Source organism: Drosophila santomea, unplaced genomic scaffold (genome assembly GCF_016746245.2).
Source record: "Drosophila santomea strain STO CAGO 1482 unplaced genomic scaffold, Prin_Dsan_1.1 Segkk85_quiver_pilon_scaf, whole genome shotgun sequence".
NCBI classification, from domain to species: Eukaryota; Metazoa; Arthropoda; class Insecta; order Diptera; family Drosophilidae; genus Drosophila; species Drosophila santomea.
The window spans coordinates 166,050-185,565 of record NW_025319021.1 but is presented as its reverse complement, the minus strand read 5'-3'; the positions used below and the strand labels follow the sequence as shown (position 1 = coordinate 185,565).

General features: G+C 39.1%; 2 protein-coding genes across 2 annotated transcripts in view; both read right to left on the bottom strand.

The window, feature by feature from the left end:
• Positions 1-958: 958 nt before the first annotated feature.
• Positions 959-19,516, bottom strand: part of LOC120457867 (eukaryotic translation initiation factor 4B) — an 85,202-nt gene continuing 66,644 nt past the window's right edge. The window contains exon 5 of the mRNA XM_039645391.1: positions 959-1,165. Coding sequence (XP_039501325.1) covers positions 974-1,165 — 192 coding nt within the window. The 3' untranslated portion in view covers positions 959-973. The remainder of the gene's footprint in view (positions 1,166-19,516) is intronic.
• LOC120457866 (eIF-2-alpha kinase activator GCN1-like) lies at positions 6,439-9,272 on the bottom strand. Its single transcript, XM_039645390.1, has 2 exons — positions 6,945-9,272; positions 6,439-6,689 (listed from the first exon to the last, which is right to left on the bottom strand). Exon 1 carries the CDS (start codon positions 9,197-9,199, stop codon positions 6,959-6,961), a length of 2,241 nt encoding a protein of 746 aa, XP_039501324.1. The 5' UTR covers positions 9,200-9,272; the 3' UTR covers positions 6,439-6,689; positions 6,945-6,958.

The following is a 19,516-nucleotide window of genomic DNA, read 5'->3' as shown; positions in this document are numbered from 1 at the left end:
ATTTCCTTCAGGGTTTCCCTCGCTCTCCTTGTTGCCCGCTGTCGTTATACACTACCGGCTCCGGCCAGGAAGTCCATCCCGAGCAGTACCCCTACTGATGCGTGTGCCAGTACCATATGTACGATATGTGGAAAGATCTCCCTCCGAACCTGATTTCTGCCGTAAACTTTCCCACCGTGTTCTGCTTCAATCCATTGGCTAGCGTTATCTCAGATCGTTCTCCGATCCATTTGCCTTGTTTCTTCAGGTTTTTCGTCGTCTTGCTCCCTATCCTTATTTTTGCTATTATCTGGAATCCGTCGCAACTCAACTGGTCCCCCGCTACTGGCTCTTGTGTCGCCGCCTGAGCTGCCAGCTTTACCTGCTCAAGCCTCCGGCGTTTCCCGACCCCGCTCTGCAGCATTCTGTCGTTCTGACCCCGTTTCTTCCGCAGACCCAGCAGGACCGCCTCGGCGGATTGTTACAGGCTCTTGTCGCGTGTCCTGTTTTTCCACACCGCATTCAGATTTCCGATTGTTATTGCTGTTGCCTAGGTTGCTCGACCCTTGTTTGGCCTTCGGAGTCTTCTATCTCTTCAACTTCTTCCGTCAACTTGAGGAACTGTGTAAGCGTTTTGAAACCACGCTCTGCGCGTGTACAGTTTTATCTTGCTTCTACAGTTCCGATAGATCCGATCGAGTTTTTGTACCTCCGATAGCCTGGTGAACCGCATCAGTTTTCGCAAGCTCATCGCATACTCCCGCACCAGTTCCGACTCCCGCTGTCGAAGTTGTGTGATCTGTATCTCAACCTGTTCTCATATCTTGGTGGTAAAGAGTATTCCAGAAGTTCCGTCGTCAGATCTACCCAGCTGTTTATCTTGGTTGGTGTGGAATTATACCAATCGCTTGCGGCCGATTAGGTCTGCTAGTTATACATGGGGGCCGGTGAACCGAGCCGGAGATTGAGACGTAATACGCAAAGACTACTATGGTTAGTTAGTTACCACGTCATTGCCCGCCTCCGATGGCTCTGTTGACTCCTTACCTCTGATCCTGCTTGTTCCTCCTGGAGGTCTTGGGGTTGAAGTTGAACATTGGGTAGTTTTTTGAGAAGGAGGACGTTGCAGGCTGTGCAAAACTGCAACAGCGATGACTAAATGCCTTAGATGCAACATCCATCTGTTCTACAATAATAAAAAAAAATGTTTTTTGTCATATTACACTTAAATTGTCATTATAAATAAAAATGTTTCTTATCCTGCGAATTATGAAAAAACAATGCTAATACACTATTATTGTCCAACGATCCTCACAAGCAACTATCGGTACGGCCCAAACTAGTTGGCGTAGCATACCAAAATTTATTGCTACAAATTCCTAAAAATAAAGGTAAAAACAGTAAAAATAAAAAAAATGTTTAATATCACATTGAAAAAGTTTGTTACGTACACCCTATTTGTAAGATCATAAGACTTTGAAGATTTACAACCAGAATCTAAAGAATTGGAAGGGCTACTATCATCGCGTTGAGTCTGACGGAACGCGACAAAGAAAATGCAGGTCGACAATAAACGAGTGTTGCGACCACCCTCGATGAAGAGGAAGTAGCCCTGCTCGTTCTGGCTCATGGACTCGATGGCCTTGCGGGTCATCTGCTCCAAAGTGGGCTGGCTGCTCTCCACTGTGGTCTTCATGAGGTACTGCAGGTGATCGTCGTCAAAGAGACCCAGGAGGCGATCGATTTTGGTGACATCCACGGAAGCCAATTCTTCGGCGGTGGTCACATAGACATTTGGCTCGCTGGCTGATTTAAATTCATCGATGAGGTTTAGGCCACCGGTTCGCTTGACCCACGACTCAAAACTGGAGTCCACAAAATGCTTGCATCCGCCGACCATGACCACTTTAAGCTTGCGATGGAACGTGACAAAGAAACTACAAGTTTACAATAAACGAGGGTCCGATGAGTTACGGGATCAGTTCAACGAGGGGGTATTGTATGATATTTATATGTGTAGCTCTACATCTGGCTGTCCATGGGTTCCCAGGAGTGCAGTGTCTTTTTTATGCGCTTGGACACTAAAATCCCCACCCCGTATCTGCTGCCGTCATTGTTGCCACTGTGTAAGACTAGATTGCTATTTGATGTTGTTGGAGTCTCTCCATTTCCGCCTCGAACTGTGCTAAACTAGATGGTTCTCTCAGAGTTCTAACATTCCATTGTCCAATATCGTGTCCGTTTTGATATGCCTATGGTCGCCATCGAATTTGGGTGACCGTTTATGTTTAATTCTCTCGTTTCTGTTTCGGTAATCGGTTTAAGTTTTTCGACCGATCTGGTGATTGGCCAGATGCGGCTTATCCCAGTGGTGGGGCTGCCACCTAACGTCATCGCGGAGTGGCGTCTACGTTGATGTTGCTAGTCGTAGAAAAGCGAACAGTCTGGTAACGCGCCTCAGGCCCTGCTGGGTGTTGTTGCTGTTCGCAGAACACAGGGTGCGCTTGGTAACTATATGGTGGACCACGTTTTGCTCCATATAGCGTGGAGAGGGGGTAAAGTGGTTGGGCAAGAGTAAGCTGCCGAAGGTTGTTGTATTAGGCATTATGGATATTATTTATCCTACTTTCTAAAAACTAAAGAAGTATATTTTTGAGAGGAAAGTTTGTGTGGCCATGCTCTAATCATGGGTGGGGTTTGAACCCATGTATATATATATTCCTAATCAGGATCAAAAGCCGAGTCGATCTGGCCATGTCCGTCTGGCCGTCCGTCTGTCTGTCCGTCCCTATGAACGCTGAGATCCCAGGAACTACAAAAGCTAGAAAGTTAAGATTCAGCATGCAGACTCCAGAGATTCTTGTAAATTTCTATCGATTTGCCAAAAAACTTTTTGCCACGCCCTCTCTAACGCCCACAAACCGCCCAAAGCTGACACGCCTACACTTTTGAAAAATGTTTTGATATTTTTTCATTTTTGTATTGGTCTTGTAAATTTCTATCGTTTTGCCAAAAAACTTTTTACCACGCTTACTCTAACGCCCAAAAACCGCCAAAAACTGTCAGTGTTGAAGACTCTCATTCACTCACGTTTTGCACGCCCACTCTAACGCCCACAAACCGCCCAAAAACCACCAGTGTTGAAGACTCTCCGCACTTTCACTAGCTGAGTAACGGATATCAGATAGTCGGGGAACTCGACCATAGCGGTCCCTCTTGTTATATATGCATAATGCACGTGCCAATTTTATTTGTATACGATTAGTAAAGCGACACCTTGGTCATCATCAGCACTGCGGCTGTCTGCGTCCCATCACCTTGCTTTCTCCGTATTTTGCGTACGTGTTTGCTCTGCATAGGAAGCTTCATACGTCTTCATTACGTCTTCAACGGCACGACTTTTTACGCGCTTAGGCTTCCCTTTGGTCCATTCAGTGCTCGTGCCAGCGCTATTGGCGAGAGATACATAGCTTCCCGGCTTGCACTGATTTTCGCTTTTTTTCCTTCGTTGGTACCAATCATAGGGCGGCTCGGCTTGGGCGCCTGAACTTTGGGCACTTTTTGCCTTTCATCCTGGCAAGAATGCTCTTCAGGTCCTCGTCCAGGAGTGCCGTGATCAGCTTTATAAAGGGTTCCCACGTGGGCCACGGATTTCCCCCTGGCGTCTTACTAATGGAGGTTTAATCCGCCTCTAGAGTCTCTGCTTAGGCACCAGCACGATGAGAGGATGGTTATTAGCCTGTTCGCGTTTTTTCCATTCAAATTAAATTTTGAAACTACGCGCCGAATAGTCGCATCTCAGCACTGATTTAACCGTTCGTATGGCAACGCTACTCGCATACTTATATATTTTGCCAACCACCTGCAGCAGGCCTAGGTTACGCGCAGAACTATGGCACAAATCCACCGTGTTATTTTGCAGAATTGCCGCTATCACTGTCCGACACAACAACGAGACTTTCACGCAGAGCTATCGCAAAACGTCCGTTTGCTCGAAAGTGTAGACTCATTCAGGCGAGCTCCTGTAAAATGCTTCGTATGTGCTTTCATTTGCTTTACAACCAAGGCGATACATTTGGAGCTCATCAAATGTATCGCTATAATTGCTTTCTTCCACAAGAAAGTTAAATTGACACCCATTTGTTTTTATTCACAATTACTTACGTGTATATTATAATAAACACCTCTCGGGAGCTTAAGGGTATTATGGAAGGGCGAGGGCTCGAAAGAAAAACATGTCCAATCTGTTCAGCTTTACAATGTCTAAATAGTAAGTTTACTTGTAAATGTACCTATATATCTAAATGGTAAATTTACAAGTAAACTTACTATTTAGAAATATAGTCAGACTTACAGACGCGAATCATACATAAATAGCAACATGTTTCAGAAGTCTTGCAGAGTTTTTGGCTTAGCGGCACTTCTATGCGTTGGGTTGTACGGTATTTTGTCCAGACATATCCAGGGCTGGTGTTGTTTTTTAATAGATAACGGCACCAGGTTTTTGGCGTCGCTAGTTTATAGCGGTGGCAAGAACTTTCTCGAAGACTGTGGTAGATATCCTGATACCCGTTAACTAGTGGAAATGTGAAGAGAAAATTCAACACTGACAGTTTTTGGCGGTTTGTGGGCGTTAAAGTGGGCGTGGCAAAAAGTTTTTTGGCAAATCGATAGAAATTTATAAGACTAATACAAAAATGAAAAAATATCTAAACATTTTTCAAAAGTGTGGGCAGTTTCGGGCGGTTTGTGGGCGTTAGAGTGAGCGTGGCACCATGAATCGACAAACTTGCGCTGCGTCTATGTCTCTGGGGTCTGTATGCTTAATCTGAACTTTCTAGTTTTTGTAGTTCCTGAGATCTCGACGTTCATACGGACAGATCGACTTGGCTATTAATCCTGATCAAGAGTATATATACTTTATATGGTCGGAAACGCTTCTTTCTGCCTGTTACATACTTTTCAACGAATCTAGTATACCCTTTTACTCTACGAGTAACGGGTATAAAAATGCATTGCCTGAAAGAGGCTAAAAATTATGATGAGATCTCGACGCGTTGGATCGGATATTATACATTCCGATAGGACTATACTCCAATGCACGTGCATAAATAACTTGTAGATTGAGCAAGAACATGTGTATTATGTTTATCTTATGCTTATCTATGTTTATGCTTATCTAGGCATACATCTTTTATACGTGTATGTTTATATGTATGTTTCTTTGCGGCACACTGAATCTGAAATTACTTGAATCCCGCATTTATTTTGTTTATTATATCTTTTTTTTTTGGTGACATTAAAAAAAATGCACAGGTTCACTTTTTTTGTTTGTTTATTTTACCGTCTATATTATGTTCGCCGTAGTCATGCAAGTTTAATTAGCTGATTGTTATTGTCAGAACACGGCTCTTATATGCTCAGCGGACTCCCCCTTTCACGCTGTACATTATTGATAATGGATACAAGCCTTGAAAGTCGTGATGGTCACGACGCCGCTGCACTGATCGCTTGTAGGTCTTTAGTAATTTCAATATTGACAGACCAATAACACCGTCTTTGTGGTCGATTACTTGCATGGTGTTGATCACATTGGCTGTGTTGTCGGAGGCCTTGGACTCCTTGCCACCCATCTTGAGACTTATGTATATTGCTTTAGATTGTAGGTCTTCCTTCGCGAGGCGCTGGCGCATTCTCCAACCATGCTTCGATTGGCGTCTGCGCGTTGTCCAAACATACTTAAAAGTCGATCTTCACAATGCTCTGAAGTGCATGGAGCATTGAAGAATCAATAAATCTTATAAAACAATGGATCTGTTCTAGAACATTACTTGATTCTAGAATCAATTGCCACTAATTCAGACAATGCTTTTCCAGCATTTATTCTCACGTTTCGGTTTTCATCATGTTATGCTTTAAGAAAGAAAGTGTTGTGAAGTTGTGGTAAAAACTATTTTAACAGAGTTCCTGCTTTATGAGGTAACTACAATGTTTTCAATACAGCATCCCAATCCCGTTGGGATTAGCCGATCTTCTAGGATTGGAATCAATAGACCTATTATGTGTACTACTACAGAAAAAGTTATATAATTAAAAAATGGCTTCACTGAGAACTTGTGCCGCGTTTTCTTCTTTCTCTGATAATTCATTCAAACTTGATTTTAAAAAACACGTAGTGTACGCTATAGAAAATAAAAAACCAGGAAGTTCTTTTCCATTTAGTTCGCTTGCTGCACGGCCTCACGAGCATCAGATACGTGAAATACTTGTTGTGCGGCATTCACGCGTTTAAGTACAGCATTGAAAGCACCTCCCTGAAACATCTGTAGTATATATTATTCCCTTTCAACCAACATTAGTAAGTATTATACTAAAAAAACTCACCCAATATTAAATACAATGTCGATTGTAACATTTTGTTGAAATGACTTACTTTTTATACTTTTCTTTATTTACAAAAAAAAATTAAATAAAGCAATTTGTTTGAGAGTTCAAGATATTTTTGGAACGGTTTTAAAGTAAATTTGTTATGTTGGTAGTGTGTCATCCAATTCTTCTTCTTTTATTATTATAGACTGCGGAGATGTGCGCTTTAAAACTTTTGAAACTACTTCATTTAACGAGTCTCTTGCACCCGATTCTAATAGATCTGAAACTTTAAGAAAGATCGTATCGTCAGATCTTAATCTTAAAATGGAAATTAATGCTAGTTCTGAAAAATTAAATAAAGCAATTTGTTTGAGAGTTCAAGATATTTTTGGAACGGTTTTAAAGTAAATTTGTTATGTTTGCAGTGTGTCATCCAATTCTTCTTCTTTTATTATTATAGACTGCGGAGATGTGCGCTTTAAAACTTTTGAAACTACTTCATTTAACGAGTCTCTTGCACCCGATTCTAATAGATCTGAAACTTTAAGAAAGATCGTATCGTCAGATCTTAATCTTAAAATGGAAATGAATGCTAGTTCTGAATTTGATTTCACATAACCATTTTTTCTTTAGTTCCATTTACCAGCATAGGCACCAAATATTTCAAAACATCAATATTACTTTGATTTGCTGACAAACTTTTAGAAAGGTGGGTACAACTTTTTGCAACAAGCTGTTTGACATCGTTGCTAGAATGATTCATTGCTCTTGCTAACGCAACTACCACATTTAAAGGAAGTTCATTTTTATTGACAAGGTAATAGTCCAAAAGGTAAGTGCTAGCTCTAACAGCATTGCAAGCAATTGGAACTTTTTCTGATAAAATATTGATCAAAACATATGATGTAATCTTTTCAGGCAAATTCGAAAAAAGTACTTCGTTGGGGCACTCTTTTAAGGCTACAAACAATACTATTGTGTGCCCATGTTTTACTATAAGATCATCTGCATTATTCGTCAGTATTATATTATTAAACAAATCATAGACTTGTCCAGACGCTATGTGCTTTAGTATCGCTCCCAAGCATCCTCCAACCGCGCTTCGAGTGGCGTCTTCGTGATGTCCGATCATACTCAATAAGGTAACATAAATTTGTTTCTTTATTGCATCAGACATTTTGTCTCCAGATCGACTCACAATACTGCGAAGTGCATGAAGCATTGTCTCTCTAACAGAAGAATCATCCGAGTTTTTAATTCCATTATGAATTTCATTAAATAATGGATCTGCTCTAGAATGAATTGCCACTAACTCAGACAATGCTTTTCCAGCTTTCAATCTCACGTTTCGATTCTGATCATGTAATGCTTTAAGAAAGGTGGTCTGAAGTTGTGGTAAAAACTGTTTTAACAAAACATTAACTTTATGAAGTAAAATTGACAAAGTTTCCAAAACTGCAGCCTTAACCGCCGCGTTAAAACGGTCACCTAGTATTCGAATTAATGGACCTGTTATGTGTACTACTGAAAGCTGCAACGATTGTGCGTTTGTTAGAAAAATAACTTCACCGAGTCCTTGTGCCGCGTTTTCTTTTTCCTCTGGTAATCCATTTAAAATTGCTTCCCGAAAAACAGGTAATAGCGGAGTAATTCCTTTTGGCAAGCAAAAACCAGGAAGCTCTGTTCCATTCAGTTCCACATCAGATACGTGAGATATTTGTTGCGCGGCATTCATGCCTTTAATTACAGCGTTGAGGGCCTCCCAAGATTTTTGTAGTATATCTTTATCCTTTTCCACCAACAACTTCAGTAAACATCTTAAAAGGTGAGAAATGTATTGAGAATAGTTCCCGGGCGAATGAATACAAAAAGCAGATAGTAAGCTTGCTGCAGACTTTCGAGTGCATAGGTCAGAAGAATTCGCTGAAATAAGTAATGTATCCATTATTGTCCTAATTCCAGTTTCATCTGTTACTGATAATATAACCGTTTGGTAATACTCGTTCTCCTGTGCTTCATTGGAATACCCGTAGGCGTCTGACAGGGCCTCTAATAATGCTGATAATATTTTAGGCAAGTATTTGATCAATGCTTCTCCGGCGACAGATACTAGTATAGATAATGCTTTTGTATTCACTGGTGGAGATGTTAGTTGCGGCACAAGATACGGCAAAACCACTTTTGATTTAATAGACATAACCTGTCTCAGGCCGTCTAAAGTATTCTCAGCAATTATGGGGTCGGGATCTGAAAGACCTTCCAGCATGAATGGCAGAATTTCATCCAACGCCCGGGATCCTACTGTGCTATGTAAGGACTCAAATGTTTTTGCTGCTGCTTCTCGAACTTCAGGTAAGGGATCACACAAAGCCTTTCGGACTGTAGGGACTAAACTGTCTATAAATGTAAGGACCATTTTATTTGATGTAGAACCCATTATTTCAGACAAACCAATGCAGACTCCTTGACGTTGATCAGAATGATCAGAGTTGAGACCATTTTCAAGAATAGGAATTAATTCGGGTAAAACTCGTTCCCCAAGTTTCCTTACCAAATCCCCCAATGTTCGCGCTGCCACTTGCCTCTTATCGTAACTTGTACTTGCCAAACATCCAATAAGTAAGCCGAACAGTGTTGGTAGAATCTCACGCAGAGTCCGCGGAGTATTTGTCACAACCACTTTCCATACATGCAGTGCAGCCTGTCGCACCATCAATAAAACGTCACTACGTCCCATGTAGAGTCCTGACAATACTCTATTTCTACGTTCATCACCCAAAAAGTGAATAATAGCTGTATGTGAATGTTCCGTACCAAAATTATCATCTTCACTTGCTGCTTCCGTAGTCATTTTTCCAGATACCCCAGATATTCGATACAATAGATCTCCAAGTAATTGAACAGAACTATATCTAATCCGCCAATTATCATTATGACGCTTCCAACCCAAAATACCCGAACCCCACATGAAGTGCATACAAAATTAGACACACAACAAAACTTCCTCACCCGTAAACTGCCACCAGCAACACACCCCAATTGTGTTTCGTCCTTAAGAAGTAATTAAAATAATCAAAGACAATCTCAGCCCGAAAAAATCCCCGGGCTGCGGCCTTATAACACCGGAAATGATCATCCAGCTGCCTCACTCTGCAGTTCACTACATAACCCAGCTCTTTTATGCCATCACCAAACTTGATTACTTTCCACAACGATGGAAGAGGTCGATTATCATAATGATTTCAAAGTCTGGTAAGGACCACACAGTCCCTTCATCTTACAGACCAATAAGTCTACTCTCATGTATTTCGAAACTACTCGAAAAATGCCTGCTGGTCCGACTTAATTTACATCTGAGAACCCACAACATAATCCCAGCCACAACATAATAATGCCACTGCATTCGAAAATCGCGAATACTGTACAGCAGTATTTTTAGACGTATCCCAAGCATTCGACAGAGTCTGGCTCGACGGCCTAATGTTTAAAATGTCTTACCTCTATGACAGAAAGTTTGCAGTGCAGTGCAACACTGCCACTTCCACTGATCATGTAATTGAGGCTGGAGTCCCCCAAGGCAGCGTTCTTGGGCCAACCTTATACCTCATCTACACAGCCGACATACCTACAAATAGTCGCTTAACGGTATCCACATTTGCCGACGTTCAAGGTCCCCTACCCAAGCTACAGCACAGCTGGCATTGCACCTCACCGACATTGAGAAGTGGCTCTCTGACTGGCGAATAAGGGTAAACGAGCAAAAATGGAAGCACGTGACGTTTACGCTAAACAGACAAGACTGCCCTCCGCTCTTATTGAACAACATACCACTCCCGAAAGCAGATGAGGTAGCGTACCTAGGAGTACACCTTGACAGAAGACTCACATGGCGCTGGTACATTGAAGCCAAAAAATCTCAACTGAAACTCAAAGCCAACAACTTACACTGGCTCATCAACTCTGGTTCTCCGCTCAGCCTAGATCTTACTCTACAATTCTGTATTGAAACCTATCTGGGCCTATGGCTCACGGTTATGGGGCAACGCCAGCAACAGCAATATTGACATAATACAGCGAACACAATCAAAGGTTCTGAGAACCATCACTGGGGCACCGTGGTACGTTCGGAATGTAAACATCCAAAGAGACTTAAATATCCCATCAGTTATCAATGAAATTACGGAACTTAAGGAAAAATACTATAGCAAGCTTTACTCTCACCCCAACCACCTAGCGAGAGGTTTAACCCAGTTCAGCAGCCGTTCCCGTCTCCGGCGAAAAGACCTACCAACCCAGCGAGGAAATTTTTAGGGCCGTTTAATCATATAACAGTTGGAAAAATAATACAACTGTTCAGAAAAAAATACTTGTAATAGTAAAGATTTTTAAACTTAGTTCTTAAACAAGAAGATTCAATAAATAAAATCAAAGTAATAAATAAAAAAAAAATAAATGCTTTATTAAAGTAAAGTAACTGACATCTGGTTGAAAAATATGTTTTAAACCCTGTATTACAAAGAATATTAAGCTCCAAAAGGGCAGTGGTTGTCGATCTGCGTTTCATAAAATTGTGCTGACATGGTGATATAATGGACCTAAAAAGATGCTGCAAAAAAGGTGTGAGAACTATTTTAAAAAGCTTAGGAATAGCCGACAATTTAAAGATTCCTCTTTAATACCGCGTAAGAGTGGATGCTCGAAATGAGGTTACGTAGAATATATTGCTTGAAAAAACTTGGCAAATAGATCGCCTATTGCCCAATCCGATGTGAAGCAAGCAGCCACACTACCGTATACATACAGTCCTAGATATGCATACTCTTAGTTTAAGTATAATATGCGCGTCTCGCGTACTCGAATGTGCTAATCGTGCTTACTGTGTGTGTCCCGTTCGCACGATCAGCAACCGACCCACTAATACATACATGTAATAGTCTAAGAAGGAACGGAACGAGAGAATATAGAACACTTCGTTTGTGACAAGAAGAGAGAACGGACGCCTTTTATTAGCCTCCCACAAATTCAGAAGTGGGATTACTGTGAAATTTTTATTCTCAAGAACTCAACCTACAAAGCGAATCAACGAAGTTTCAACTTGAAGAAGCTTTCCACGGCACCGAGAGCAAAATAATAACTCGACGAAAGTTTCAAGAGCGCAAATGGAAACCGTCAGAAAATTTTTTTACATACTTCAAAGAAAAAACGTTGTTGGCTACACAGATTCGGATAGACGATGAGGAACTAATCGATAACATCATTGAAGGGATTCCGGAGTCCCTTCTGCGACAACAGGCACACATGCACTGTTTTAACTCGTCTGCGCAGATGTTGCAGGCATTTGCCAAGGTCTCGTTACGTAAACCGCTACTTTCTTCAGCTGGACGTGCCAAAATTTCGTTCGAGAGGGGACCTGGTTCAGCGCCCCCAAAAAGGTTCTTTAATTGCAATGCTATTGGGTATTTCGATGCTGACTGCCACAAGCCCAAGCGCGAGTATGGAGCCTGCTACGCATGTGGCAGTAAGGATCATCTGGTGTACAACTGCACCGAGAGGAAGTTCGTATCTGACAATGAATATGTAAGACTGTTTAAGATTTATTTTAGTGCAGAACCTAATGAATGCTTGTTTTTAGAATGTCTAATTGATTCTGGCAGTCCAATTAGTTTCATAAAGAAGTCATACGTTGAAAAAATATTGAAAAAAGAAGATATTAAGTTAAATGAAAAGATTCCTAAAAATTATGTTGGCATAAACGGTAGCAATTTATATATAATTGGAAAAATATCATGTTTTGTCATCATCAATAAAGAAATTCTTCATTTTGAGTTATTATTTGTGACGAACAGATCGATGGCATATGGAACAGTTTTGGGACGAGATTTTATGAACATTTGTAACTTTAGGATTGTGAGGGAAAATTATAGTTCAAATGATAGATATTGTCAAAATGATAGTTCAAATGATAGATATTGTCAAAATGATAGTTCAAATGATAGATATTGTGAAAATGATTATTTAAATGACAGAAATTTGAAAAATTTTATTGCAAATGATAGGTATTGCCAAAATTATGGCTTAAATGATAGGTATTGTCAAAATTATGGCTTAAATGATAGGTATGAATGATAGGAATTAAGAATGTGCGTTGACTATCGAACTCTCAACAAAAACATGCTAAAAGACAACTACCCTACTTCGTTGATAGATGACCTTATTGATAAACTTTCTGAAAAAGTCCTTTTTACCAAACTAGATCTCAGAAACGGGTTCTTTCACGTGCATATGCACGAGGATTCAGTCAAGTACACCGCGTTCACTACGCCAATGGGACAGTACGAATGGCTCCGAATGCCGTTCGGCTTACGAAACGCTCCTGCAGTTTTTCAAAGATTTGTGAATAGATTTTTTGCAGACTTAGTAAAAGAGGACAAGGTCCTCATTTACATGGGTGATATTTTGATAGCAACAAAGGATAGTAAAAGTCATATAGAAATATTAACGGAAGTATATAGGAATTAGTAAATAACAGGTTGGAATTAAGGATAGACAAATGTGAATTCCTTCAAAGTGAAGTAAAGTATTTAGGATACGTAATATCAGGAGAGGGTATTAAACCAGACTCATAAGGCATGCAAGCAGTACAAGATTTTCCGGTACCGACAAAAACGCATGAAGTTCAGAGCTTTCTTGGATTATTTTAGACGATTTTTAAAAGATTTTTCTACAAAAGCAAAGCCCGTATACGATCTTGTACGAAAAGATAGAAAATTCGATTTTGGTGCGACAGAGTTAGAGTGTTTTGAAACATTAAAAAGAAATCTTCTAGAAGCCCCTATTTTAGCATTATACAGCCCTACAGACCCAACGGAATTACATTGCAACGCTAGCGCTTTAGGATTCGGTTCTATTCTTATGCAGAAAAAGAAAAAAGAAAAAGAAAAGTTTCATCCGGTATTTTACTTTTCTAAACAAACGACTGATATTGAAGCAAAATACCACAGTTTCGAATTAGAAACCCTCGCGGTGATTTACTCTTTGCAACGTTTTAGGATTTATCTTCAAGGAATAGAGTTCAAAATAGTCACAGATTGTAATGCTTTTACCTTAGCATTAAATAAAAAAGAATTAAGTCCAAGAATAGCCAGGTGGGCGCTGTTTCTACAAGATTATGATTACATCTTAGAACATAGGGCCGGTAAGTGCATGCAGCACGTAGATGCACTCAGTAGAAATACAAACATACTAACGATCGATTTGAGGAAAATCTAATTATTTGTCAAAGCAGAGACGAGAAGATCAAAACTATAGCTAAGCAGCTGCAGCAGTCAGAACTCAAAGATAATGAAATGCGTAATGGTATAGTTTATCGAAAGAAGGATAAGAAAGTTATTTTATTTTATGTAGCGTTCGAAATGGAAAGCCACATTTTGTTTAATTATCATGATCAATTAGGACACGTTGGCATAGACAAAATGGTAGAAGTGATTTCAAAAATCTATTGGTTTCCCAAAGTTAGAGAGAATTGCAAGATACATATTAGCAATTGTCTGAAGTGCATAGCTTATTCTGAAAAGTCTGAAAAAGAAGGGGATTCCCTCACAACATTCCCAAAGTAAATATTCCATTTGACGTGGTACACATAGACCATTATGGTCCTGTTAATAAAAGTAGGTCGAACAAACACATATTAGTGATTATAGACGCATTTACAAAGTTTGTAAGACTATATCCTGCAAAAACAACAAAATCAAAGGAAGCAAAAGTAGCATTAAGGACTATTTTAGGGATTACCGTAGGCCAAAATGTATTATTTCGGACCGAGGGGAATTTCAAGATTTCTTAGAAGAAAATGAAATAAAACACATAAAGATAGCTACTGGTTCCCCACAGGCTAATGGTCAGGTCGAAAGGGTGAACAGAAGCATAGGTCCTATTAAAGATAAATTGACTGAACCAGGCAAAGGACAACATTGGGTCACTGTTTTAGAAACGGTCGAGTATGCGCTAAATAATGCAAAGATCAATTAACCTCTCAAAAAGGCAAAGTTATAGATAGTTTAAAAGAAAGGTTTGAAGAAATAAATAAAAAAGGTGATGATGTGAATTTGTAGAAAATTAGAGAAAATGCTGGAAAAAACATCAATAAATTGCAAGAATACAACAAGCTACGAACGGACTCTAAAAGAATGGATTCTCATAAGTATGAACAAGAAGATTTGGTGATGATCAAGAATTTCGACTCGCACGAAGGCGTATCTAAAAAATTAATCACTAAATTCAAAGGTCCATATAGAATAACACAAGTTTTGCGTAATGATAGATATGTCGTGGAGGACGTGGAAGGTTTTCAACAGCCAGACTTCCATACAAAGGAGTTTGGGCAGTGGCAAATATGCGCCCATGGATAAACAAAAGTCTAAGTTAATAAATAGAGATCAGGAGCTCTCCGGTCAGGATGGCCGATTGTAGCAAGCAGCCACAATACCGTATACATACACACAGTCATTGCACATACAGTCCTAGATATACATACTCTCAGTTTAAGTACAATATGCGCGTCTCTCGCGTACTCGAATGTGCTAATCGTGCTTACGGACACTACTGTGTGTGTCCCGTTCGCACGATCAGCAACCGACACACTAATACATACATGTAATAGTCTAAGAAGGAACGGAACGAGAGAATAAAGAAGAGAGAACGGACGCCTTTTATTAGCCTCCTACAGATGTTATCATAGTATTTAAAAAAAAAGCGGGGAAGGGTAAGAACTCGTTTTGCATTTAATGTTAACGAAGTTAAAAAACTGTTTCAGATCCTGTGCGAAGGTCAAGTTCAAAATAGTCACAGATTGTAATGCTTTTACCTTAGCATTAAATAAAAAAGAATTAAGTCCAAGAATAGCCAGGTGGGCGCTGTTTCTACAAGATTATGATTACATCTTAGAACATAGGGCCGGTAAGTGCATGCAGCACGTAGATGCACTCAGTAGAAATACAAACATACTAACGATCGATTTGAGGAAAATCTAATTATTTGTCAAAGCAGAGACGAGAAGATCAAAACTATAGCTAAGCAGCTGCAGCAGTCAGAACTCAAAGATAATGAAATGCGTAATGGTATAGTTTATCGAAAGAAGGATAAGAAAGTTATTTTATTTTATGTAGCGTTCGAAATGGAAAGCCACATTTTGTTTAATTATCATGATCAATTAGGACACGTTGGCATAGACAAAATGGTAGAAGTGATTTCAAAAATCTATTGGTTTCCCAAAGTTAGAGAGAATTGCAAGATACATATTAGCAATTGTCTGAAGTGCATAGCTTATTCTGAAAAGTCTGAAAAAGAAGGGGATTCCCTCACAACATTCCCAAAGTAAATATTCCATTTGACGTGGTACACATAGACCATTATGGTCCTGTTAATAAAAGTAGGTCGAACAAACACATATTAGTGATTATAGACGCATTTACAAAGTTTGTAAGACTATATCCTGCAAAAACAACAAAATCAAAGGAAGCAAAAGTAGCATTAAGGACTATTTTAGGGATTACCGTAGGCCAAAATGTATTATTTCGGACCGAGGGGAATTTCAAGATTTCTTAGAAGAAAATGAAATAAAACACATAAAGATAGCTACTGGTTCCCCACAGGCTAATGGTCAGGTCGAAAGGGTGAACAGAAGCATAGGTCCTATTAAAGATAAATTGACTGAACCAGGCAAAGGACAACATTGGGTCACTGTTTTAGAAACGGTCGAGTATGCGCTAAATAATACAATGCAAAGATCAATTAACCTCTCAAAAAGGCAAAGTTATAGATAGTTTAAAAGAAAGGTTTGAAGAAATAAATAAAAAAGGTGATGATGTGAATTTGTAGAAAATTAGAGAAAATGCTGGAAAAAACATCAATAAATTGCAAGAATACAACAAGCTACGAACGGACTCTAAAAGAATGGATTCTCATAAGTATGAACAAGAAGATTTGGTGATGATCAAGAATTTCGACTCGCACGAAGGCGTATCTAAAAAATTAATCACTAAATTCAAAGGTCCATATAGAATAACACAAGTTTTGCGTAATGATAGATATGTCGTGGAGGACGTGGAAGGTTTTCAACAGCCAGACTTCCATACAAAGGAGTTTGGGCAGTGGCAAATATGCGCCCATGGATAAACAAAAGTCTAAGTTAATAAATAGAGATCAGGAGCTCTCCGGTCAGGATGGCCGATTGTAGCAAGCAGCCACAATACCGTATACATACACACAGTCATTGCACATACAGTCCTAGATATACATACTCTCAGTTTAAGTACAATATGCGCGTCTCTCGCGTACTCGAATGTGCTAATCGTGCTTACGGACACTACTGTGTGTGTCCCGTTCGCACGATCAGCAACCGACACACTAATACATACATGTAATAGTCTAAGAAGGAACGGAACGAGAGAATAAAGAAGAGAGAACGGACGCCTTTTATTAGCCTCCTACAGATGTTATCATAGTATTTAAAAAAAAAGCGGGGAAGGGTAAGAACTCGTTTTGCATTTAATGTTAACGAAGTTAAAAAACTGTTTCAGATCCTGTGCGAACTCACAACGGTTTAAATAGTTCTTGTAACACTGAGAACTAGTCACAGTAATATTTAACCAAGCACTAAAATATTTAGAAAGGATAGACTGAGAACCGGTATTAAATGTTGTATAAAATCTGGACTTTACATTTTTTAGGTGTGAACTATTTGTTAGATATTGACGGATTCATCGGAACACAAGAGATAAAAAATATTTATTGCATCCGCCATAATGTTACAGGAGTAAAGATCGGACCAATAAAAGCCTTATATAAAACAAGAGAGAACTCTATAGTCGAGTTTCCCGACTATTTGATACCCGTTACTCAGCTAGTAGAAGTGGGAAGGAGAGTCTTTAACACTGACAGTTTTTGGCGGTTTGTGGGCGTTAAAGTGGGCGTGGCAAAAAGTTTTTTAAAAAATCGATAGAAATTTACAAGACCAACACACAAGTGAAAAAATATCAAAACGTTTTTCAAAAGTGTGGGCGTGGCAGTCTTGGGCGGTTTGTGGCCGTTAGAGTGAGCGTGGCAACATGAATCGACAACGCGCGCCGACTTCAATTCATTCAATTCAAACGGCACATTCTGAAACGAATGAAGTGAAGACCGAGTAAAGTGAATGGGTGACTCGAATGTCTTGTCTGCGTATGTGTGTGTGTGTGTGAGTTTCAATAAAAGATGCTAAATTCGTGTTTTTATATTATTGTTTATTATTACTTAACTGATAATACATTATATTCTTATCTTATAAATATATATATATTTTTTCTTTAATTTTCAATGTTATTGTGTAAAAACATAATTTTATTAATATTTTCTGAGTTAAGCGAAATGGCAGAACGTTATCTGTTATTAAATTGCGAGCATCTGAGAATGCTCTTTCAGAGGCAGCGCTAGTTGCTGGTATACAAAAAATTTTGCAGCTGGCTTTATACAAGTTTGGGAACATGTTTTTATGCTCGTTCCACCAAGCCAGACAACTCCGTCAAAATATGTAGTGTTTGTATTAATGTACATATTAATTTCTTGATCGATATGATCACTGTTGTTGTTGTCACTACGTATTTCGATGAAGTCGTCAAATGTATTATCATGTACTGGTACATTTTCTTTATTTTCCATTTCGAAATTTTCAAATTCAAAACGGGCCAACAGTGCCTTGCAATTCTGAATAACATTTTTTTTTCTTCTTCAGCAAATTGAAGCAACTTATTTGTTGGTGGAAATAGAAATAAAGAAATTTTGTGGAATTTTGTAACATAGGGAAGAATTGTTTGTGTTATTTGTTGGGAAAGAGTTAACTTAATATCGGAGACAAGGTCACTATCGGACAATTGTGGTTGACAGGCTTTTTTTAATTTGTTAATATATGGGATTGTGAAATGAATAGTAGGAAATTGGCTGCTTTCAAATTTTTTGGATAAGTCGGTAAGTGTTTCAAGAACTCCTGTGATACCTGTCAGTTCGTTTATATGAATGCTTTCAATTCTAGCAGTTTGGTTTTTTTCTTTTAAAGTGTTCGAAATCTCAATCCAATTTCCCTCTATAGATTTTAATAGAAAGAAAACTGTGTTCCATCGAGTTGGGCACAAGCTCTTCAACGTCTCATTTAAAAAAAAAATTTGAGCCTGACTTCTTAAAAAACTTGACTAACTTACTGCAATTATCAACCAGTTTAGAGAATTCTGTAATATGTTTAACCGTTGCCTCTACAATGTTGTGCAATAAATGATTGACACAGTGAATATGATCGTATTTTTGGAAAGCCGCAATCATGTTAGAACCTCTATCCGTAACAATCACAGGCTGGTCCTCATCAAGGTTGCACCCAAAATTTTGTAATATATCCATGAGTTTGGTACGAATATTTACACCTAAAAAATAATTAAATAACTAGCATTAATAATTTTGTCATTCAATTTATAGTTAAATTCAATTACCTGTGCAGGATTCTCCTTTCATACACTTTACTGCTAAAAGTCGGTTTACCAAAACGCCCTCTTTTATGTAATGAATGGTACAGGACAGATACGACAATCTTAAATGATTGTCTGTCCATACGTCACTGGTGACTGCATAGCCAAACCGCTTGAACTTTCCAATTTCAGCTTTAACTGGACCAAAGCGCTTTTCATATAACGATGCCATGTTCCTTGAAATTGTTGTCGAATGGGGCAAAAGATTGTCGACATCTACGTTAGCACCGTACGTTGCTCCCACGCCGATCAAGAACGTGGCAAATTCTTTGAGGCCAGTATCGCCAATCATTTTAAATGGCCGACAATTCCTTACTATCCACTTCGTAGCAATTGCGGTGGCTTCCTTTTTTGTTTCAGAATTAACATTGGTGTAAAAACAAGAGCTTTTTCTTGAGTATAAATGATAAGTCGGATGGTGCTAGGTTAATAGTTAAATTTTAATGACAATTCTTGATTATTTCTCCTCACTTAAACTCCTCGTGGCTATATCTTCAACTTCAATTTTTTATCTGTCTTTGTTCTATTCTCTCTTTTTTCTAATTCCTATCTGCCACTTGTTCGCTAGTACGAGTTGGCAGCCTAGCGCAACAGCTGTTATGTTAACATCATTCAAAAAA